Source organism: Eretmochelys imbricata, chromosome 10 (genome assembly GCF_965152235.1).
Source record: "Eretmochelys imbricata isolate rEreImb1 chromosome 10, rEreImb1.hap1, whole genome shotgun sequence".
Lineage (NCBI taxonomy): Eukaryota > Metazoa > Chordata > Testudines > Cheloniidae > Eretmochelys > Eretmochelys imbricata.
In genome coordinates, this window is record NC_135581.1 from 10,664,456 (window position 1) to 10,689,634 (window position 25,179).

Below are 25,179 nucleotides of genomic sequence, written 5' to 3' on the forward strand. Positions count from 1 at the left end.
GCAAGAATACCTCTTTCTTCCAAGAACACAGGCATATGGGATAGCATAAAGTAGATAATGTAGGAAAACTTAATACTTAGGTTATTATATTCTTCAGTAGAGGGAACAGGCTTTATTCCATAAATATGCTACAGTCAGCTGGGTATGTCATTCGGCTGGATCTGTACTTCTGAAAGAAGAGAAACTGTGATGCTGGCATGAGATACTGCAAATAGACTATCCAGTGAAGGAAGCAGAGCAAAGTGATTTAACTTCAGTATTCCGATTTACAGTGTTCTACTGCAAGTGGTGCAGCTGCTTGCGTGTGTCTTTAATGCTTTGTGATGAAATGGTCATTCCAGTCGTGCCACAAACAGCCCCAAAGCACTGCAGCCCTTCACACAAAGCTGAAAGTATAAATGGAATTAAAATGGACCCATTCCATAGTGAACAACTATCTTAAGAGGCAGAAAAACAACCAGTATTGTGAACTAAGAAACATACTCCTGAGAGTAGAGGTGAAGGAGAGATGATGAGAAAATGTTCCCTTGGGAGTTACTGTCACTTACCTGATTGATAGAGAATGGTAGTGCTTCCGTCTATATGTCTACTCTGGTGGCAACTGTATCCTAAAATAATATTGCACTGCCAGCAACTCTGTATACCGCAAAGGTGGCCACAAGGTGGCCAGCAGAGCCCTGTAATGCACATTTCTGCTACGCTACGTGTTTATGAAAGAGGTGTGGCCTACATAAGTATGGGGACTGTATGTTCTAAAATGCCTTGCTTTGCAAGGTGCAAAGGCAACAGAAAAACAATAATGACATGCAGATAAAATCCAAAAAATAATCCAAGAAAGATGGAGGCACTCTCGGTAGGTAACAATCCTGTGTTGCTAAAGGATCAACGAGACTTGATTGGGCTCCCTCAATTCTACTTTCTATGATTTTATGAAGAAAGAGTAAAAGGAGGGAGTAGAGAAATGGAAATAGGTGAAAGTGACAACTTTTAGATTAGCAAACTTCATTTTATTAATTGCATTTAATTTATTCTCAATGACGTAAAACCCAATTTCAAAAACCCCAAATCTAGGAAAATATATAGGTCACATAAAGTATTCAAGTGGCCAGCATGAAGCTTTACCAGTTTGCATTGTATTACTATTTTACCAATTTGTATTTTTGTAACTTTATTCAAAATCTTTTTTTTAATAAAAAGAAGAAATGCTACCCATATTTTTTGTTTCTTTCAACATGTGCAGTCTTATATTCTAATAACTATGCGTTAGTTACCTTGGAAACTGCTGTAGGGTGAATTTTGATTGGATGTATTACCAGATTAATTCTTTACAATTGTGGATACTGTTTAAAAATGGTGTACATGTTTGTGCATTTTTATGGTACAGGTGCTGAGATGTCACCTCCTCCTCCTCCCCAATGTAAATGTTCAACATTTTAAAAGTCTGTTGTTGCTGTTGCTACTGGAAGTGCAGAGAATATGAAAAATTATGCTGAATATTAGTAAATTATATTTTTGAAAAATCTACAAAAATGAATTATGAGCTAGTCTGTTTATGCAACTGAGTTACAAGAACAACTATTGGTGTGAGCAGAGATTTTTAAGAAGCAATTTTGATAGAAGCAGTGATATCAAAACGAATATATAAAATAGTTATAAATATCTGAGCCCAGGAAGACAGAAGTGCCAGATACATCCTGAAGTCCAGGAACTTTGCTGTTGATGTCACATGGAAGGCATTCACACATTATGGAGATGGGCAGTGGTATAAAACTCTAAAATAGATAGTTATCAGAATGTATGCACTGGCATTATTTCCACATACAATGTTATGAACCATTTTTGTTTACCTTGAGTATGTAAATAGAAGGATGCAGCTTTTTTTTAATTTCAAAATTAAACTTCACATTCATAGAAGCAGAAACAAAAAGAGTGGTGATTTTATACTACAGGCTTCGTTCTGCACTTCCTCTAACTTTGAATGCAGGGGGGCTTTGTCTGGCCAGTGAGAAGAAGATTCTTGGCTACTTTCAGGGATCCCTCCCTTTTGGGCTAAAGAAGGGAGGATGGGAGAGCATCACCTGAGTCAGGGACTGACTGAAATGAGCTCAGGTGGGCCACTGGCCCATGTGCATCTGGGGGAGGGGTATTCCTATCCATTCCCTGCAGACAGTCATCTTTCACCCTGAAGCAGCAGCACTCATCCTCCCCGCCATGTAATCAGAAAATAAACAGGTTTTATCATCTGCTGTAGGCATTGCACTAGTTACTTGTTTCTGCTGGAAAGGAATTTTCCCTCACTAGATTGTCCAGGGCAGAGCAGGCTTCCCCCACTCCTTCCCCACAGCAGGTCAGTGGCCTGGTTGGGTTGTCACAACCTAGCAGATGGGAGGTGTCCAGTGCAGATACTTGTTCCATAAGGAAGAATAGCTCCCTGGTAAACCAGGGAGTTGGATTTAGGGGAAGTCACCCCCTAGGGAAGCTGAGGAAGGGGAGCTGGAGCCTCTAACATCTAGTAAATTGGGGACTCAACCTCCTTTCCCCAGCTCCTTTAAATCCTCATATGAGGGGAAGGCTGAGGGGTCCCAGCAATGAGTTGGGGCCAGAACGGGAGAGGGGAGGGCTGATGGCAGCTCTCCCCAAACACATGGAAATGATTAAGGAAGGAATGATGACCTGCACTGTACAATTTCTTGCTGGGTAGTTGAGGCCGAATTAAAACCACATTCCTTGCATCTTGTCTTTCTTCCTGCTTGGCCAGGACAATAGCCCCTCTATACTCAGTTCTCTATTAGGGGAATGTAGCTAAGTCAATATAACATGCAACTGTGTAAAATTGGCTCTGCTTTCAACCCACCATACTTGGTCTCCAAAATGGAGAAGCAAGGTACTAGAGTAGGAGCTAGAGTGAAGTGAAAATGGAGAGTGAAATGAAAAGCCTTTTGTTAATTTAAAACACAGGTTTTTTGTTGTTTTAGAAGACACTACTGTACCAGGACAATTTCTATTTTCAAAGGTGAGTACACTTATATAGGCATCATTTAAGAAATCTTTGAAGATGATATTGTAAGCATTTCCCTTCCACTGCATTCCTATTTTAGGGTCTGATTTGTAGCAAGTTATAAGCATTCTTTTAGCAAAACAGCAAGACACTTTCAAACTTCCACTCAATTTACTGTACATAGCATCACATTTTATTTATATAGTGCCATTGTTCCAACTTTCTTCAGGATGCATTGGCACTGCCTGTCATCATTACCACACTGTGTTATTGTGACTAATAGCAAATCTTTTCTAAGTGTAATCACAAAAAATATTGCAATTAAAACGATATTTTAAAAAAAATCCATTTACTTATATTCAGTGGAGTAGGCAGTGATTTCAGTGTCATTATGTAACCACTTAAATTCCAAAGGCCAGCTGCCTTCCGCAAGGCATGTGAGTACAAGACGGTTCCCCTCTAGATGGATCTGGGGCAAACCAGGCTCAGTCTTGAAGTAGGGTGCAACGTCATCTGAAACATACAAGAGAAAAAAATGTTTTCATGACTATGAAAATGGATATTATCCTTGATTTTAGGCCACTAATATTTACCCAATTTCCTCCTAAATTATTTAATAAAATAGGGGACTAGGTTGTCCAGTACTTAAGTATCAACCTCCTAAGTATCAACCGTCTGTATCTAGAAACGTGCTACTGGTTAAAATGTTGCTTAGTTCAAAAGTTAAAAACAAGTTTGGAATCCTCAGCCGAGGCTCCTCTTCATAGGTGTTTATTTACATGGCAAAAGCACTGGACAACCTGGAACATATTCTTGAGCCTCTGCTCATCAGAGCTATACAACAGAAATCTACACAGTGCCTACATCTGTGTTTAATGTGTCTGGTAGTAGCCATTGCTGTTAGTTTCTTACTTTCATTAACACTAAATCCACTCACAAAACTTTAAAAATCCCTTTGAAAAAAAAAAATATCAGAAAACCAAGGTTGAACGGAAGTGATCATCACAGCAGGACAAGTCTCAGGGCAAATGAAGAATTCTGACAAAAGATCAACTTAGAACAAAACATCATACAAAATAGCAAGATTAATATATCTTTCAATATTGTCTCTAACTACAGTGTCTTAAATTATATTTTCTGTGACCAATCATAGGTTTTGAATTAGGGTGTTTTAATAACGTTCAAGGCTCAGATAGATGTAGCATGCAAACTCTTATTCTTCTCTGAATCACAATTGCTAACCATACTCCATTAGATGAAATTAGGGGTTGTTAATGCAAACAAAAAAGATGCTCCTCTTTCATGTGGAAGGAAATATCCAACAGGATTCTGAAACATTCTGAGCCCAAACAAACACGCACTGACATTCACTAAAGCAGGATCTGGCCGATATTATCTAATCACGGATACAGTCAAGTTAATTCAAACTATCATCAACTACCAAACTACCTGAATCTAGACATTACCACTACTAATAGACCATTTTGAAAAGACAGATCAAAAGAAAGTTGAATGTTCAGATTTTCTTATTCTGGGTATGTCTTTTTATTTAAATTACACTGACAAAATACCCCATTAATGGTACTGAGCCTGTTTAGTAAACATGCAAGGCCTATTTGTGCATGGAATCTGGACTCTCTTCCTAGTTGTTTTATAGACTTCCTGTGTAACCTTGGGCAAGTCACTTAGGGGCAGAGCCTCAGTTGGCTTAAATTGTCATAGCTCTTGCTCAAGTTTCTGGAGCTATGACAATTTACACCAGGTGAAAAACTGCCTTAATCTCCCTGTATGAAATCAAGGACTTCAGTCTTTATCTTTTATTTTCCATTTGTAATTTGGGGGTAATAATACTTCCCTTACCCACATGGGTGTTGTGAGGACAAATTAAAAAAATATAAGCAATTTAAAAACCTAAGAATATAAAAGAATTTCTGTTGCTCATATAGGACGGTTCTAACAGAAAACTAAGACAAACTTTACATTTACCGCATTACACAAAATGTGGACCTGATACTGAATACAAAATGAGCACCATTAATAGAATACATTACTGTCCAGATAGAGCTTGAAAGAAAAAAAGTCAATACAGAATTGAGTCAAAACTGCTTTTTTGTCTGTCAGATTATTCAGTTAAACATTCCATAAAATTAGGTTCCTATCAGTGTTAAACTATAGCAATATTACTTTCCAGTAGAGTATAAGTCAATGCTCGTTTTATGCACTAGTCAAATTCCAATTAAATTAGACCAAGTTATTCAAGAAGAAAGTCTACAAAATTCAGCTCCCATTGGTGTAATAGTGCATAAATACAAATATGTTGCTTTCCAGATCACAGAGTTTCAGTACAAAAAACATGAAGAGATAGAGGTTTAATCAGGTGGGAAAGCAATTTCACCTGTGTACTGAAGAAAAAAAAATCGAAAACAAAAACCTGAAAGGAACCCAACATATAGCTGCTGGTGAAATCAGTGGAGATGCTCATGCCAGAGCTCCTGTGAGAGGTAAGTGCTAGCAAGGCACTGTAGCCATTGTAGGCAGTCTCATTAGAAAATTTCCCTCCATAAATGTATCAGCCTCAGTCTTGAAACCAATTAGGCTTTTTGCTCCCAATGCCCTTGGAAAGCTGTTCCAGAACGTCATTCCTCTGATGATTAGAAACCCTCACCTAATTTCAAGCCTAAACTTGTTGATGATCAGTTTATATTCATTTGTTCTTGTGTCCACACTGGCACTGAACTTAAATAACTCCTCTCCCTCTCTGGTATTTATTAATCTGATACATTAATGGAGAGTAATCATATCTCCCTCAGCCTTCTTTTGGTTAGGCTAAACAAGCCAAGCTCCTTGAGTCTCCTCTCATAAGGTAGGTTTTCCCTTCTTCTGATCCTCCTAGAAGCCCTTCTCTGCACCTGTTCCAGTTTGAATTCATCTTTCTTAAACGTGGGAGACTAGAATTGCACACACTATTCCAGGTGAGGCCTCACCAGTGCCTTGTACAATGGTATTAACACTTCCCTATTGCTGCTGGAAATACCTCACCTGATGCTTCCTAAGACTGCAGTAGCCTTTTTCAGTCTTATGACATTGGCAGTTCCTAGTCATCCTGAGATCAGCCAATACACACAGGTCTTTCTCCTCCTCTGTGCTTCCCACTGATACAGCCCCAGCTTATAACAAAAACTCTTTGTTAACTCCGTATTGCATGACCTTGCACTTTGCACTGTTAAATTTCATCCCATTTCTATTACTCTATAACTTTTCTGTAGATCATAAAAGCTGAGCTCCTGGAAAACAATACCAAAGTATGTAGCATTCATATGTTAGTATTACCTAAAAACTCATAGAATTAGATATATAAATTACATTTTTAGAATTAATATCACATTCTGAATGATTCCTTCTCATCATTTTTAATACTTAAAAATCCCTATTAAAATAAGCTCTATTCACTCCACTGCCATACCCAATTCTTCTGATTGAATATAGAACTTTTATTGTGATTTTTATGCCCATTAATGGTGAGAGAGAGAAAGAATTATGGAGAAGTGCATGGATATTCCAAATTATTAAGGAGGAAAATTATATCTATCTGGGTCTCATAATGTCTACTCAGTTACGCCAGATAATTTTTGAATTCAGTTACATTTTATAAAGTTTTATTTTCATTACATTTTAAAAACTTTCGGTACTTTTTCCAAACAAATTTGGTGTTATTGTTCTAGACAAAAATATGTATTTATTAATTTTTTTTACTTTTTAAAATGAAAAGTAATGATATTATGATTAAAGTTAACTTGACTGGGTTGTACAATGATGCTACTGTATCTTATTCTATGCTTTCTGATATGAATTCTTAAAAAAAAAAAGTAACTTGGATGTTATTCATTCTTCCACCCCACTTTTTTTTGTAAATAGACATCTTGTGATTATGTTACCAATTTGTGGCAATACTGTTCTTAAGAATCAATGAAACATTATATTCTAGCAGTGCATGGGGTTTTTGTTGTGGTGGTGGTTATATTTTTAATGGCAATGTTTATCCTAGAAGTTTAGAGGTTTTAATTATAGTACATTAAAATTTAGATCTTATATTTTTCTTATGTATATGCTTCTATTTTGCCAATGATTTAGCAATAATTTATCAATATAATTATATTTTTAAATTTAAAGAATTTAAATATATAGTCTACATAAAGGAACTAATAAAGTAAATATCTTACATTATCCACTTTACAACATTAACTTGAATACTTTTTGTATTTTGTCAAACTGACAACAGGACATCAAAGCATGCCTCCCCCCCCCCCAAATTTTTATAAACTAGTTGAGCTGAGAGACCTAATGACTGTAATCTATTTCCTAACCTGACCTTCTCTTTTATTTTCCCTTTCCTTTTTTTAAAAAAAAATAATAATAATTCACCCCCAGATACCAGAAGAATCAATTGTACCATAAACAAGGGGTGCCACTAGCACACAAATTCTCTAAAACGTTCTTGTAAAGTGACAATAAAATTTATTAAGCCATCATAATAAGCGCTATCAATCAGGTTAGAGTCCAGCTGAGGAAGGATTAGAAATCTCAGCATGAATGGAGCAATCAGTCTGAGTGGGACCTTTATTAATCGCAATCTGGTTTTTAGACAGCTGAATTTCCCAGGGCGACTAACCTTTTGGTTAAAACTGCTAATCTTCCTTTCAAAACTTATTTTATATCAAACTCAAACATTTTCATTCTCCAGCACATTGCATGGATTTACTACTGAAGGACTGAAAGTTATAGCTTTACAGTTTGAGGAAAAGACCTAATGCACTATTTGTTATCTCTCTGGTCAGTCAATCAATATGAAAATTATGGATCTCTTCTTGTTTTGGTAAATAGTCACCCAAACTTCATTTGCACATAATTTTGGGTACAACAGTAAAACTGCGAAAATTATGAAATGCACAGATTACCACAAAGAAACTTCTCAAAGTTTTAACAGCAGAAAGATTTCAATACTTTAACATAATAAGTCATGGCACACTTCCAGGTATTTTGCTTTATAACTATCATAAATTAAACCCAGCCACATAGCCGTTACTAAAATAAATGGACAGTGCATTCTATGATGTTATCATCCTTGCTGGGGTTTTTTAATTATATTTTCCCACTTCCTTGAAAATGTTCAACAATTCGTTAATTCCAAATGGGTCAGTGATTAGAGCAAATTAATAAGATTCTACAGTTTTTGTCTTATTCTTGGTACAGAACATGCCAGACATACGGAATCAAATCCCATCAATTTCATCCAAGGCAAAAGAAAGAAATTTTTTTTCCAATATTTCTAACTTTTCTAAAAATGTATTGAAAGCTGTAAGTACAAAGAATCAATAATAAGAAAAAATACAGTAGAACCTCAGAGTTACAAACTGACCAGTCAACCACATGCTTCATTTGGAACTGAAAGTACACAATCAGGCAGCAGCAGCCACCAAAAAAAAAGCCAACAAACCAAAAAACAAAACAAAAAGAAGGAAATGCAGAAGGGTGCTGTGTTAAAAGTAAAGTACTAAATAAATAAATAAATGGAAAGACGTATTTTTCTCCTGCATAGTAAAGTTTCAAAGCTATGTAAAGTCAATATTCAGTTGTAAACTTTTGAAAGAACACAACATTTTGTTCAGAGTGCCGAACATTTCAGAGTTCCGAAAAACCTCCATTCCCAGGGTATTTGTAACTCTGAGGTTCTACTGTATATAACTGGATAAATACATTTTAATACTTCAATCTAATAATAAAAAGCATTCAAGTACATATATCCATTCTCGTGGAGTTTTGCTAAGTAAATAAAGTGGCAGATTTTGTTTAACCAAGCTAACCACAGATGTGTAAAGAAATGCATGGAATAAGACCATTTGTCATATTTCTTCCTTATGAGACTATTGAGCCATCCACTGAGATTAATCTCCAATGAAATGGACATCAGCAAAATAAATGGTTGCCCTAATAAGCTATTTGTTCCTGTTTTTCAGTGGTTTCTTTCAACATCCTTTAATAAGAAGCAGACATTATGCTGGTAAAAATCCTTCTGTTACTTCACTCCTATGTAAGCATTTACCCTTTCTAAAAAACAATTTTATTTAAAAGTCAGAGCAAAACTGCTGTCCAAAACTTTGCACTTAGCCTTATCCACAATGATTTAAAACCTCACTGCTGATGCAGCCCACCAAGAGGTTTTTTTCAGATTTCAAATGTTATAATCAAGCTGGTATTGTATTAAAGTGGTCTTCAGAATTCAATCAAATTTTCTTTGAAGCTAAATTTTAATAGACCCACTGGAATGTTTTAAAAAAGAATACAGCACACAATATAAATTATCCTGATGATCCAGAAAATTTACTTAAACCCTTTAACTCATTGTATCCTCTAATCTTTTATTCCTGATTTTTCTCATCAAGCATTCACCATTAATTTAACAAATTCAATTATGTAATCAGCAATCACTAAAAATTCACTAAAAGAAAAAATGAAAATAAGATACTGAGCAAAGCTCCTAAAAGAAAAGGTAGCCAAAAAGCCTTGATGACTGCGTGTTCTTCGAAGCTAAGTGTAGTGCCATGGAGAACTAGCCATATTTTCAGTATTGGTGTTCATTTATAGAGAGTATAGTGATACTTATGCCCCCAAAGCATGTTTTAAACAGAGTTAAATAGAGGCAGTTAAAGTGGGAGGCATTTAAGTTTCAAATTGGACTATTAGGGGGAAGTTAACTGTGACTCACATATGGCAGACCCAGAATAACCACTCTAGGAAGTATAAGTTCAGCCAGAATGAGGAAAGCTGACTCAGGAAGAAAAGAAGGATGCAGAAGCTAGTTAGAATGTGGGGACACAGCTGAGCAATTCAACATGACACAGGGAGTCTCTCTTTATTAGTTCAATTGTTGGACAGACAGAAAAGCCCAATCCAAAGAGGGAACGGGGCAACTCAAGGTTCAGCAGAGCTCAAAAGAAGTAAAGGAGCCCCACGACAAGTTCCTTTAAGGCACTATTTCAGTTTCACTGCACTGAAGTTTGGGTCAGCTTTCAAGTGAGTACTTCTGTGCTTGTATATTCCATTCAACCATCCCTTCTATTCACAGTGCTACACAATGTACACAATACAGACATTTTAACTGTATAAAACCAATTAATTAATTTTCCCCCTCACCACCAAAAAGCCAGGGTATAATTTAGAAGCAAAAGTAGCATTTATACATGCATAGCCCAGAAGCATATTTTTCCTGCACACCAAAGCCTTATACATTCACTTTATTTACTTCTTCTTATATGTTTTGTTCTGGTAATCAACTCTTCTTGACCTGACTGGAGCTTTGCCTGCTGGTAAATCTGACTGAAACTGAAATTCAGAGGGAGTTGGGCACCTAACACCCCTAACCCCTTTCTGAAAAGGTAAAAGATGCTATAATTATCTTGATCTCATAGAAAGAAACTTTTCCAACTGAAGTACTAAGAGGACACAAACAAATTAAAAGAAGACAGCTGGGGCCCCAAACTAAGGACTACTGATTTGGGAAAGGCTGAGTAGTTACAATATGGAAGGTGCATCTACCAGAGGGTATAGCCACAGGTACAGGAATATCAAACCTAATTTCTAGAGATTAGATGCAGGGAACTGAACATAAACTACCCTAAATTCCCTTATTGTAACCTTTCCTTTCTCATCCCAGAACAGTGCAATAGTTCAAACAGAGTAAGGCTCAGTGTGTACTACACAGGGTAGGAGGGAAAAATTTGTCCACCTTGTTATCACATATACAGAAACTCTGTGGCCCTTCCTCTAGCCTTCAAAGTTAACAAAAGGGGATTCAGAACACCTGAAGTTATACACTCTGTCTAAATAAAACTGTAAAGCCAGATATATGTTGAGACTATGCCATAATTTCTCTTTCATTGCTTAAGGATTATGGACAGAAGTAAGCCATAACAGTAGACAGAAAGAGGATAAAAAACTTTGGGAAGGAAATTGAGATAAGCACAGGTTACTTTATCCCACAAACAAACTGTAGGGGAGTGTTGCTAAGTCCTAGACTTACCTACATAAAGCAATGGTCCCCAAGAAACCAATCTTCAGGACAGAGGAAGAGGGGATTTAAATAAAACAGTTTGAAGGGATAAAGGCAGAGAACCGGGGCTCTGACCAGGCTCCTGGGAGGCAAGGAAGATCCATTTGGGTGTGTAAGGGGGGGAAAAAGAGTTTGACAGTTTAAAAAGCAAGGGGATGGGGACCCCCAAGAACACCTCCAACCTTTCCTCTCTAAGGATGATAAACCAGAAAACAGAGGGAAAGGCTTTTTCAAATCTTGCAAGCAGAAAAGACAGAGCAGTGAAGCTGTCAGATTTGTAGCTGAATGGGGTTCCTTAGCACAACGCATCAAGTACACCCTGAACTATATTCAGTGTGCTACCAAGATGCTAATGGAATCTCCTGGATTTTCTTAGAGATCCCCAGTCCCTTTAGCATGTTCCTTTCATATTCAAGGGCTGATAGCAAAAGTGGATTTCAGTTGGGATGCAGGAAAGAGTCGAGGCACAGCAGATCTGTGTGGTGGATTATGTCGTCTTTGTTTTCAGGTCTCCTGAAAATGTCCAAACTCTTTAGACACCGATTGGCACTACTAACATGACAGTTGTCTGGCTCTAATTTATCTTTCTCAGCACCCTCCCAAAGGAGCAGGAGAGAGACACGGCATACAACTAAGTGAATTCAAAATGGGATCAAACAATCATACCTCATGGTTTGGATATCTGCTGAAAAATCTGTCAGTGTTCCTCCTATGCCCAAGTGATTCACCAACAACTGGAATACACTGCCTAATTAGCCATTTTACCTATCTTTTATTCCCTCTATCTGCAGCACATGAAGAGCCTGGATGGATTTTATTCTCAGACTGTAGTTCCAAGATCATCAACATATGTAATTGGTTAGTCTCTAAGGTGCCACAAGTACTCCTTTTCTTTCTCTGAAAGAAGTCAGTGATAGTCATAGAATTTAGGGCCAGAATGGACCACCTGATCATCTAGTCTGATCTCCTGAACATCACAGGCCACTACATTCCACCCAGTTATCCCTATATTGAACCTAATAACCTGGATTAGACTAAAGTATTACAGGAGACTAAACTACAGGAAGAATGGAAGTGCACCAAGGTCCAAGGTAATGTCAGGGAAATAATTTGGTGAGATATACCCAGATGATCCCAGCAAACTAGCTTTACCCTATGCTTTGGATAGATATATGTAACCTGTGACTGTCTTGGTTGTAGGGATGTCATTTTCAGGATATTTCAATGGGAGGTTTTTCATCCCAGCAGTGCCAGTGTCCTCTTCAGGACCCTGTGAGGTAGGGAACTATATCCCCATGTTACAGATGGGGAACTAAGGCACAGAGAGGCTAAGTGACATGTCCAAGATCATACAGGAAGTCCATGGTGGAGCAGGGAATTGAAGCTGGGCCAGTGTCCCAGCCAGTGGGCCATCCTTCCGCCCTTTTGGTAGATGGTGTTATATAAATACAATACAATTATTTTGTATTTGATTGTCTACTATATATTTCTCGATAGCTCTAGCAGGTATGGTGTATCAGATAAAAGGAGCTAGCTGTCCAATACTCAATATCTGCCCTGAAAAATCAGTCAGGCAAAGGTTCTACAACTAGAGAATCCCAGGAGGAAGATTTCAGAGTAGCAGCTGTGTTAGACTGTATCCGCAAAAAAAAAAAAAAAAAAAAGGAGGACTTGTGTTACCTTAGAGACTAACACATTTATTTGAGCATAAGTTTTCGTGATCTACAGTAGTACTGTACAGTAGTACAGTAGCTACTGAAGTGAGCTGTAGCTCATGAAAGCTTATGCTCAAATAAATGTGTTAGTCTCCAGGAGGAAGAGGAGGTCTAACTGCATAGCCCTGTAAGAATGGACTGGGAGCAAAAGTTCTAAAGGCCACTGCTGAGATCTTAAAAATTTAACTGAGGGAACATTACTTCATAGTGATAGCTTAGTGAGAGACAAATGACAAAGGCGTCTGGCAACTGGATTCCATTCTTGAGATACAATATCATGGGAAACAGCCACTAAACTGTGATACTTACTATCTCAAAAAATATTCACCTCAGATTCAAAGCACAATGAGAGGAAGGATAGTCCAGTGGAAAGGGTGTTAGCCTGAGACTCAGGAGATTTAGGTTCAAGTTTCTACTTTGGGCAACTCGCTTAGATTTTCGGCACCTCAATTCTCCTTCTGTAAAATGGAAGAACAGCAATTCCCTATTTTAGGGTTGTTGAGAGGATAAATAAAAGTTAAGACTATGAGGTGCTCAGATACTGTGGTAAGTGGGTCCTTGTGAGTACCTTAGATAGAGGAGTGCCTTAGATCTAGAGAGTCAACGGATCTTAAGTAGGAGCTTTGTACCTGAACCAGCTCCTTTCAGGGAAATTTATCTCCAGTTCCTCTGTACAGAAGTTCTTCTGCAGCATCTGACCCTCAAGATCTTATTTCTAGTCTGTAAAGTGGACCTTGATAAGGGCTGTGCTGAAGAAGCAGGGTGTATGTAAGCCAACTTGAGCAACATGGAAAGAAGAGCACTAAAAGGCAGTCCATCCTGTTGGTTGGCGACTGGTTGTGATTGGTCATAGATGACTAACCGTATGACACAAAACTATAGCAGCTTACTTTAAGCTTACTTTTAAAAACAGTAATAATAATAATTAATAATTAATAACAACAGAATTAAGAAAACCAAAGTGGAACAGCATGGGGTTAACAGACTAAAAGAAAGAAAGAAAAATCTTTTCAGTGAGCTTGAAAGAAGAATGCAATAAAAAGAAATGGAATATAAATATATAAAACAGTAAGCAAGCAAAATAATGAAATCAACAAAGAAAACACTTTCATCATTGTTATTTTACATACATTTTGAAAGTATCATGCTGAATAATATCCAGAGTCTTATGTTATGAATTAATCAAAATTAAACTCATATATTTATATTTCCCTTTATGGATTTTTTGTTCTATGGATAATGGTCTTGATTCCACCAAGTTACATTTCTCATACCTATAATGCTACGGAGATACCAGAAATTTTCATTTCCAGGGCCAGTACTGTCAACAGTGCCAAATCTTTAACCACAGACAAGAGCAACACCCCATCAAAGACAAGTTAAAATGCTAGTGTAACATTTACTACTGATGCTTCAGTGCACATGGCATGGAGTGCAAACAGCTTTGTACTGATTGACAGCTGATAACTAGAACCTCCAGGGGAATCAAAACCTCTTTTTATCATGCCCTGGCTTGGGCACATCCCAAGTCTCTTCTCTTCCTTCTTTTCAAAAGGAAACTTCCATCTCTTATCCCCTTAACTTCCCCACCGCTCCCCCCACACACGCAAGTTCTGGATGCAAGATTTATTTCCCTGTGCAACTGAACCTGCCTATCTTGTATGGCTTAGGAGTATGGGGAAGGCCAGGCACTGAATCTTGGGCCCTTAAAGCATAGAGACCAAATTGAATGGCTTCGTTTCAGGGGCCCAGATTTTTTTAATTAGTCTTATGCTTGAGTTTAAACTTTTAAAATACAGCGTTGAGACACAGTAGAAGATCACTATCTACAATGTCAAAGGTACATTAACATGTTGGTGTCTCTTTAGCAGTATTGCTCTGCAAGAAGGCTGTTCTAGCCAATATGTTGGCTAGTTGTGATTCAGATCGTTTTGGCTGTAAGTGTGATAAATCGTTGAACACACCAATTAAATTAAACAAATGTTTTACTGCCATTCTCCAAGTGTATATTTCAAAACAGATAAATCACCATTAAGATACCTGATTGTTTTTTAAATACTATTATGATTTGAAATTCTCACATTATGATATTACATGAGCAAAGCTTCTGTCATGGGGTGTATGTACCCCAGCTACCTAATACAGGTTTCCTGATGATGTTTTAAAGAAAGTCATACCACTGAACTATTGGAAGGCACTAGCTAAGCACCTGGAACCAGAGTTTGTTGAATTGCTAAACCAGCTTTTAACAGCAGTAGCCTCCTTTGCAGGCACAGGAAGAATTTGGACTAACTCCTTCAATGTTAAGAAATTGATTGGGAGTTGAAAAAGCCGAAAAACTTGTCTCTCTTTTCTAGGCTAGAAATAAAAATGACAAGGGGGAGGATGAGATCTACTACTTTTAAAAGTTTGAAGGATAGTCTACGTAACTGTCAAGGTTCCTTCCCCACTCTGTTCTCTAGGGTACAGATGTGGGGACCTGCATGATAGACCCCCTAAGCTTATTCTTACCAGCTTAGGTTAAAAACTTCCCCACGGTACAAACTTTGCCTTGTCCTTGAACCCTATGCTGCCACCACCAAGCGTGTTAAACAAAGAACAGGGAAAAAGCCCACTTGGAGATATCTTCCCCCAAAATATTCCCCCAAGCACTACACCCCCTTTCCTGGGGAAGGCTTGGTAAAAATCCTCACCAATTTGTACAGGTGAACACAGAGCCAAACCCTTGGATCTTAAGAGCAATGAAAAATCAATCAGGTTCTTAAAAGAAGAATTTTAATTAAAGAAAAAGGTAAAAGAATCACCTCTGTAAAATCAGGATGGTAAATACCTTACAAGGTAATCAGATTCAAAACATAGAGAATCCCTTGAGGCAAAACCTTAAGTTACAAAAAAAGACACAAAAACAGGAATATACATTCCATCCAGCACAGCTTATTTTACCAGCCATTAAACAAAAGGAAATCTAATGCATGTCTAGCTAGATTACTTACTAACTTAACAGGAGTTGTAAAGCTGCATTCCTGATCTGTTCCTGGCAAAAGCATCACACAGACAGGACAAACCCTTTGTCGTCCTCCCTCCAGATTTGAAAGAATCTTGTCCCCTCATTGGCCATTTTGGGCCAGGTACCAGTGGGGTTACCTTAGCTTCTTAACCCTTTACAGGTGACAGGGTTTTGCCTCTGGCCAGGAGGGATTTTATAGCACTGTATACAGAAAGGTGGTTACCCTTCCCTTTATGTTTATGACAGTAACTTACACACATTTTCCAGAGACTTAGGCAAGTAGAAACTTAAGCTCCAGTCACCTTTCATTTAGTCATATTTGAAAATTTTCCCAGGCTGACCTGAAATCAGTTTATTTAATTGACTACAGTTAATATCTGTGTTCCTCTTAATAAATCATTTAGTTGTAAATGTGAAACATGTTTTAATAAGCTTTTAAGTATCCAAAACATTTAAGGTAGTTTTGTTTAATAAAAAAAAAAACCTGTTTAATTAAATTCCAGTAACCATTGTAATGCAGCTTGACAAATCATGAGCAAAAAGTTAAAATTTACCATTTTCTAACATATTGAAATGTACAATAAGCATTTATACATATTAACCTATATACATTGCTTAAATGTATATAGTTAATGTATCCTCCTACACAGCAAAAATATGTACCAAATCTAGAGGAAAGACTATTTGCTTGTAAATCAAACATGTTTTAATGTTTAAAACAACCAATGAGAATGCACCTCTCTTTTGAAAATAACTAAAGTAGAAATAGAAAAGTTGATTAAAATTAATTTAAATTGAGGCTTTCCACTTGGTGATTTAAAATCATGAGTTAAATAGTGTTGGTTCAAATCAATCCATCCTATATAAAAGGCTGTCAGACCAACCCCTACTTGAGACACTGGAATGACATTTTCATTCCCACTTAATGCTTCTCCACATCTTATTCTTTCCATCTTCACTTCTGATGGTTTCCACAAAGTTGTGAGTATGTGCAATGCAAAAGGTCATTTTGCTACACTTATCTATCTTTTCTATGGTCACTATTGTATTTGTTTGTATGTAAGTGCTAAACAAAAAGTCTTAGTGTTTCTCTGTACATGACTCACCAAGTAGCTGCCTGAATAAAAGAACTTGTTTTTAGTGACTTGGCATTTTTGCAGCCTACATTAATCAAAGGCTAAACAGGTATGTTCTGCTGGAATCATAAAATTATGAACCAATAGGAGGCTGACTTGTAAGTGAACAAAACAGAATGTTTATAGGAGCTGGGCACTGTCATAAGGGCTGAGGATGACCAATAACCTCATTGTGTTTAGAACTAAGGATATCACCATCTTGGTTACCACCACCAAACGCTGAAAGGGATGTGCCATTATACCATTCGGTTTTCTTTTTCTTAAGCCTGAAATATGTCTTGACCAGACAAGGGAACTAGCTGCCATCACTATCTTCATGGCTAACTTCTGAGCAATTCCTGAGATGTTAACCTCAGGTTCTGAAATTCCCTTGGTAGCATGTCAATTTCCACCTCTCCCATTTCAGTTTTTCTTTTACCACCTTCTGTTTAGTAATACGCTCATTTTGCCAACAAGGACAGTCTAACATCACCACATTTTACTGTGATTAGTTTGGCAAGCTAAAAGCAACACCATTCTGTGACACTAAGCACCCCTGTATTCACAGCCTATGTACTTTTATAGTAATCTTTGAACAAAATATGCCTTGTGATCTCACCTGATCATAAATATTCTCGTGTGATATATGTATGCATGCAATAGGTATTAAATTATGACTATATACTGGAGTTATAAGTAAAGGGTGTGTTAATCAGGTACCTCAGGGGAGTTGTTAAACAGGTCTATCCTAAACAAAGGAATCTGTGTTTACCTCATTTTACATACAAGCAGTAGACAGACCCCCTCAAGCTAACAAGGAGTAGATGCAAACCTCACACATAACTGGAGGAGAAGACAGCATGGTGCCTACACCAGCAGGAAAGACAAGCTTCGTCTGGGGTTTTCTTTTCAGGAGAATCCATTTCAAAGGTTGACTGATCTATAAAGACAAGGGGCTAAACCTCAAGTGATAAGCAATTGAATCAACCGATTGTATAGAGTGAGGTATTTTCTGAAAGCTAATAACACTGGTGATATCATTGTGAAATGTATTATACTGGCACTGTGTGGGGAATTGTAGATGCTTGTTGATATTAGGCTATGCAGTGTGCCCAGACAGAAGGGAATACCACAGCTATCTACCAGTTTCCAATGTAAACTAAGCATGGTGGTATCAAAAAACAATGGAAAACCTATTTAAATAGATGTCATGTAGGGGGATGGGAAGCCCAGAGGAAGGGAAAAAACAGTATGAGGTCATCCTGCCTCTTGAAACAAGTTCATTGAACTTTGAAAGATATAAACAAGGAAAGAAGCCATCTTTGGCATCCATCACTAGACAGACAAGAGACCAGAACGCCTGCAAGCTGAGGAGAATGGGTCCAAGTAACCAAATTGGGAGGTTGAAGTCTCTGGAACTGACTAGAGTCAAGAAACCTGCTTAGGCAAGAGATCTTTCATCCAAGATAACAAGGGAAGCCAGCACCATGTACTTTTAGGGAAGGTTGTAAGTTAGCCATGGCTGGGAAGAAAAATGACATGTGAGAGAGCCTTGTAGATGCATATTTTCACTTTTATTTGCTTATAACCCTTTCTAACTTTATTCCTTTTTACTTAGCATCACTTAACCCAAGTCTTATTTTTAATAAAAATTGTTTTATTTTTTACTATAAACCAACTCAGTGAAGTGTTTAAATGAAAGGGTGTACTTACCCCAGTTAAGTTAATAAGCTGTGATGTGGTTGTGTCTCTTTACAAGAGCAACAAACCTTATCATTTCTTTCAGGTGTCCAGTAGAGGGCTGGACACAATCCAGGCATATGGTTTTGGGGAAATTTGGGACTGTGTTGGGGTCACCTGGCTGGTTGTAACCAAGGCTGGTAGAAGCTAGACAGTGTGAACGGTATGTTGCTGGCAGGCTGCTGGAGCTGGGCTGCAGCTATAGACAGACATTCAGGGTGTGACCTGTATGCTGGTGGGCTAGTTGTGAGCCCTCATTGGGAACTACAGCAGCAAAGCATTGTGAGGCATCCAGGGTTACAGAGCAGGTCGTGACAACCCCTCACTGGTCTGAATTGCACCCCTGAATGATAGGTACATGTGGTTTTTCCAACAACAGAATTGTAACCCAGCAACAGATGTTCTATTTTACTATTCTTTCTCCTTTGTGTGTCTTCTTGGCTTAAGATAAGCCAAGAACAGCCTGTAACAAAATCAAAGGATCTGAACTAAAAGTGACTTCTCTCACCCTCCTAAGAAGGGCATTTGATCAAACTGAGAAACTGTCAAGCAAAGAAAGAGAAGGAGAATAAAAGTTTGTTGAAATTACAATTGTTTAAAAACAAAATGCACACATTTAATAGTAATTTACATTCAGAATACTGTTGCTAGGGTCTTGGCTCACCTTGCTGAGTGCCTTTTAAACATTTATTAATGGTGTGGCAGAGAAAATGTATCAAATAATGTAACTTTAAGATTATCAGAGTCTCTTAGCAGGTGGTGTTCCCATCCTGCTCCAAAACAGAGTACTCATAAATTGTAGCAGGTGAGAACAAAAGCTTCCTGGGGCTTGACTTTACTCACAAAGACACAAAACCCACACAGACACACACACAAAAAATACCAAACCAACATTTCTCCCTAGACTTGGCTGCTCCTTGGGTTTATCTTTGATTGCTCAACCCAAGAGAGGTCAACTCCCACCACTCATATTTGGATGGGGTAATAAGCCATTTCCGAGAGAGGGACAGACAGACAAAGTTGGTGAAGTAATCTTTCATTGGACCAACTTCTGTTAGTAAAAGAGTCTTGAGGAAGAGCTCTGTGGAGCTCAAAAGCTTGTGTCTTTCACCAACAGAAGTTAGTCCAATGAAAGATTACCGATCACACCTTGTGTTTCTCATATCATGAGACCAATGTGGCTACAACAGTGAGATAGGAATAGACATTTAACTCCCAGCTGATCATCATCATCACCTGCAAAAAGGATGGGGCTAAAATTCTTGAGTCTTGCAATGATATTTTGCCATTTTATAGCTCTCTTCTTCCTGCCCCCAGTAGATATTAAAATCCATCTTATGAGCGTGAGGGAAAGTCCCTGCAAGCAACTACAGGCTTCAGCCTCTTGACTCCCAGCCCCCTGCTCTCTAGCTATTTGACAATGCTATCTGTATTTGCAGAAACATACTAAATTAAACTCCAGATTCTACTATGAAAATCCATAATCTCAATATTCTTGTTCATTTTAAATAAACCTTCAAGTTTATCTGCTGCAAGAAAAGCAAGACACTGGCAGAAAAGTCTTTCCTCTAATGAACAGAAATAAAAGCTAAAGAGGACTAGTTGAGTATTTGCCTTGAGAATAAGTGGGAAGACTCCTGATATTTAGAAGCATTTTACTCTCTATTTGACAAAATTGGAGTCTTAATAAAAATAGATTATTGGTAGTTGTCCCTTAACTAGAACTCAAACAGAGAACTCATCAGCTATGAAAACGGTACACTTCCCATAGCCCTGTCAGAATTAATGCAAGGTTATTAGCTTCTTTGAATGCTACAAGATTATTTAAAGGAAACTCAGTACAAATGCTCTTAGTACCTAAAAAAAAAGAACCCCCCAAATAAAGGCCTACACGTGAGCAATAAGAGCCAGTGTTTCAGGTATGCAATTAGATCTGCTTCAGCAGCTGCAATTTAGTAAAAGTTCATGTTTGTATAAGTCACTAACATTTTAACCAAACACTGCAGATCCAGCAAGAGCCTCAGTACATCAGCCTGCCATGGTATCGTACAAGAACACACTGTGGCTCAAGCTCACTCGGCTCTGTTAGGGTTTTCTGCAGGCTGAGAGAACATAAGAGCTCAACCTCGGGTAGTTGCTAGAGTTTTATTTCCATTCTGAACATCTGTAAACACAATCTCTTCACGTGTGCTTTATTCCCATTGCAGCATCCTTGCTAAGAGCCTGTGGGATCACTTATGGAGTGATTTCACAATTTTCAGCTCTGTATTATAGGACAGAATGTGTGGGGCAGGGGGAAGAAGTGGGGATACATAAAGAATCTCTGGGATTATACTTAAAAGCGGAGTTTAGGAAAAGTTTGATTTATTCTATGTTAATTAGAAAGATTATGGTGGATGGTTCTAAACTGTTCAAAGAGGTGGCAGGCTCAGAAACAAAAGGATAAGAACCAACACTAAAAAAAGGGATCAGGCTCTAAGAACTTCTTTATGTAGCTAATCTGTGAAAAATGGTATTGAAGGCAGCTTCAACATGAACATATTTTAAAGAAAGTTAGAAATGCACTTAAATGAAAAGGCATGACAGAGTATAAATGTTACATAAGCAGGTGGATGAGCCTAGCATCATATGGCCTCTTTCTGTCCTAAAATGTTACTAAATCAAGGAAGGAGGGAACAAAGAAATGCAGCAATCTACAACACTTCAGGCCGGACTCAATAGGAAATCATGGTTTTGACTTTTTAATATCTGGTGATGTTTCCAGTGACTTACAGAGTTCTGAAGGAAATACGTTGGTAAGTTTAAATCTCAGCAGGCAGAAGACAGTTTCTTCCTCAATAGAGACTGAACAGGAAATAAGCTTGTTGCAGAAAGACTTCCACCAATACTTCAGAGAGCAGCTAGCCTTGGTACCATGTAATCTATTGCTTTCCAATAGGGCATTAAGGACCTTGTGCTGAACACACTCCACTGCATTATCAGAGATCCGAATGACCCCTTTGAATACAGCTGAAAAGAGGAAAAAATTCAGAACACGTGTTCATTTCAAAAGTCTGCCCTTGGCAGAGCAGCAAACACTCTTATTTGGATATTTTAGATCACATACTATAAGTCATAAAGTTATGCTGCTGATGGAGCCTCCAATTCTGGAAATCCAAGAATAGAAACCCTATTGCAGTGGCAGCAAACAATGGCACAGCAGAGGCACTGCCAGACCTGGAAGCCAAGTAAGTAGGCCTATTCCCTATTATGAGGAGAAAGTCACCATGATACTGATTTCCAAATAGCAAAGCAATTGAGAATATCTATGAAAGGTAACGTAGATTTACTGGCACAGTCTTTAGGAGCTAAAGTGGAAATGGTTTATGTACAGTTGTTCTTTATTATAAAATTATGTGCATTCCTTATTATTGCTATTTTATGTACATAACTTTTAAGTGTCTTTGTCTAGCAAAATGTATATATATGGGAAGGCATGATTCAATAAATCTCTTAAAGTCATGCTCAACTTTAAGCATCTGAGTGGTCTCATTGTAGTTGATTTAAGTGCTATGCTGAGTAGGCATGGGATGGTTCACATAAGTCATTTGCTGAATTAGGGCATCAATATTGACAAGCAGCACAATCCAAACTCCACTGAGGTCAACGGAAAAATTCCCCATCAACTTCAGCAAGCTTTGGTTCGGTTTGGTTTGCATCTGAACCTGTAACCAACAACAACAGCCACATAGACATCTGAGCCATCAAAAATAACAATCTGCACACACCTATATTGCAGCACACATACGTGGATGCACAAACCATTTTTCCCCCCTCCATACAAAAGTGCAGACACAAAATTCAAGGCCAGATCAAAGCACCCTTGGAAATTTGGCACCAAGCTTGTCTCAACTTTAGTAGATCCTTTAGGAAGCTATCCAAGTAAGATTTTAGTGTCATCCCTAGGCACATATATATTTTATGACAAAGTATTTTAAACAATACTGACTAAAGAGGGGTGCGGATAAACCAGCAGAGAAGATGGTGGCTTAATCCTGCTCTCTGAAATAAGGTGGGAATAAATGAAAAAGGTTAAGATGATAAGAACCAAGGCAACCTGAATCCACTGATCTGTGCAGGGATTAGAGGCAGGGAGGCTGAAGAAAGCTGGCAAATCCTAGTCCCAAAGAGCAGCCTCTGGGTGATTGAGTGTTCCCAAGGTGCAACCTGGACTGTGGAACCACTGAGCCTTCCAAACCCACCAACCTGGATTGACTCTCACACTGTGATGCTGATGTCAAGCTACAAACCTCTGATAGGCACGACACTCACACAGATATCCACAGGCAGGGACGCACCCAACTGTATTACATGAATGATCTCCCAGCCACTCATGAATCAGTTGGGAGGATCCAGCCAATTCCCCCAGCCTTGCACCCCAGAACTGTACTATCTTGCACTGATCAGAAGCCTGGCAAGTGTAAGTTCATTATCTAGTTTGCTACTTCTTCAACGGAAAGTGAACATGCACCAATCTTTGTAAACTGAGCTGGGATTTCCCAAGCACTTCAACCAAAACATTGTTTTTTAGGTAAAATATAAAACAGATTTATTAACTACAGATCGATTAAGTGATTATAAGTAGCAAGCATAAATATCAAAGTTGGTTACTTAACAAAAATAAATTCACAGTTTAAGTTCTACAAACTAACCATGATTTGAATCAGTAGTCTCACCCTGATAGTGGTACAAGCAGGCTACAGATCCTCAATACACAAGCTGGGACTTTTTCCCAGCCTGGGACCACCCTTCCCCAGATCAGTCTTCATCCTCCAGTCATTCTTCCAGGTATTGAGTTGGGGGGGCAGGAAAAGAGAGGCCAAGTGATGTTACTGTCTTTTATATTTTCTTCCAGCTTGCTGGAAGGATCTTTGCTGTGATGTGGGTTAGTCTACCCCCAGAGCGTACCTGCCTCCTTCGAGAAGTCTCTAGGATAGTGGATTCTTTTCTTGATCGGTGTTGAAGAGACATTAATGCTGTCTGGCTACTGATGGCTACACCTTTGTTGTACCTGAAAGGCTGGTTGTGGGTGTTCTCAACCTCAACATATTTCAGTGACACATACAGCATTACTTCATAACTTCACATGTAATGACAGCACATACAATCCAACAGGATATTAATGTTCAACAGATCAAGACTTTTAAAATGATACCTCACAAAGCATACTTTGTACAAATCAATATCAGTGGTGCATATGGGGGTTCCAGGGTGCCACTTTGAGATACAGAGTGTGTCAGTAATAAAAATCCAGCAACAGAATCCAGTGCCATCAGCAAAAATGGCTCTGAAAACTCAAATGTTGAACTGGACCTTTGTTATCCTATAAAGAAACGGTGATGAGTGCAATAAGATTTAAAATTAAATAAGTAAAATTGTACTACTGTGGCTGGGAAAGAATGTGGCAGCAGACACCATGAAAGAGGTGTAACATGCAAGGAGGAAAGCCAGGAAAGGAAAGGAGTCCTACGACATAAAGATCTCTCCCCACTAAAACAAAGAGTCACAAAAGAGCGTAACTCCGCCTCCTGCAAACAATGGAGACAGGTGAAGCAGCACTAGTCACTAAGGCTGACCTGAAAGGACTGCTGTTAGAAATTAAAAAGATGGATAAGGAGATGAGGGAAGAGTCCTGGTCTTATGTTAAAGATATGAAAAATGAAATTAAATTAGTGGGAAAATATCAGATGTGGAGATAAAATTAAGTGAGCAATTTGACAGGATTACTAATCTAGATGAAAGAATCCAAATAATTGGGAAAAAAAGACAAAATTAAAACTGGAAAACATGAAAAATAGAGAATACAGGAATAACTTAAGATTTAAAAGGTACTCCAGAGGAAACTGAAGGGAGAAGTCTTGTGGACACACAGATGTTATTTTCCAAGACAAATTAAAACTGGGAAACAAAGATCACATTAATATTAAGAGTGCTCATAGATCCCTTTTTCCCAGGCCCCCAGCATACTCCACATGTTTTAAACAGAAAACAATAAAAATTAATTTGTCAAGCAGCTAGACTTTGTATTTCACATTATTGGAAACTGTGCAATGCACCTATGAATTGTAGTATAGTAAAATATGGACTCCCCTCGCAATAGAAGATCTTTCATACAAAGTATGTACACAAGGGAAGCACCAGAAAGAAATAGGCATTTAGAAATTTGATCACCCTTTCTAGCACACTCAGCAGGAGAGTTCTGTAGCCAGCAAGCCAGAATCTTTTGCCAGGTTCTTGGACTATTACCCTGATCCTGAATACGTAATATATTATTATTGCAACTTTGCCTTCATAAGGAGTGATAAACAAAAATCCCAATACTGACTAAACACCTAATTTATATTTGTCAGGAATAGGATGAAACATTTCATTGAACCTGAAAACACAATTCAGCCCAACATATTTCAAGGCAGAAATGCTTTTAGCTTATTAATGAGGAAACTTGTCCATTATTTAGT

General features: G+C 38.0%; 1 protein-coding gene across 1 annotated transcript in view; it reads right to left on the reverse strand.

Moving 5' to 3' along the window:
• Positions 1-25,179, reverse strand: part of SDK1 (sidekick cell adhesion molecule 1) — a 638,385-nt gene that overhangs the window by 383,424 nt on the left and 229,782 nt on the right. The window contains exon 2 of the mRNA XM_077828174.1: positions 3,352-3,511. Coding sequence (XP_077684300.1) covers positions 3,352-3,511 — 160 coding nt within the window. The remainder of the gene's footprint in view (positions 1-3,351; positions 3,512-25,179) is intronic.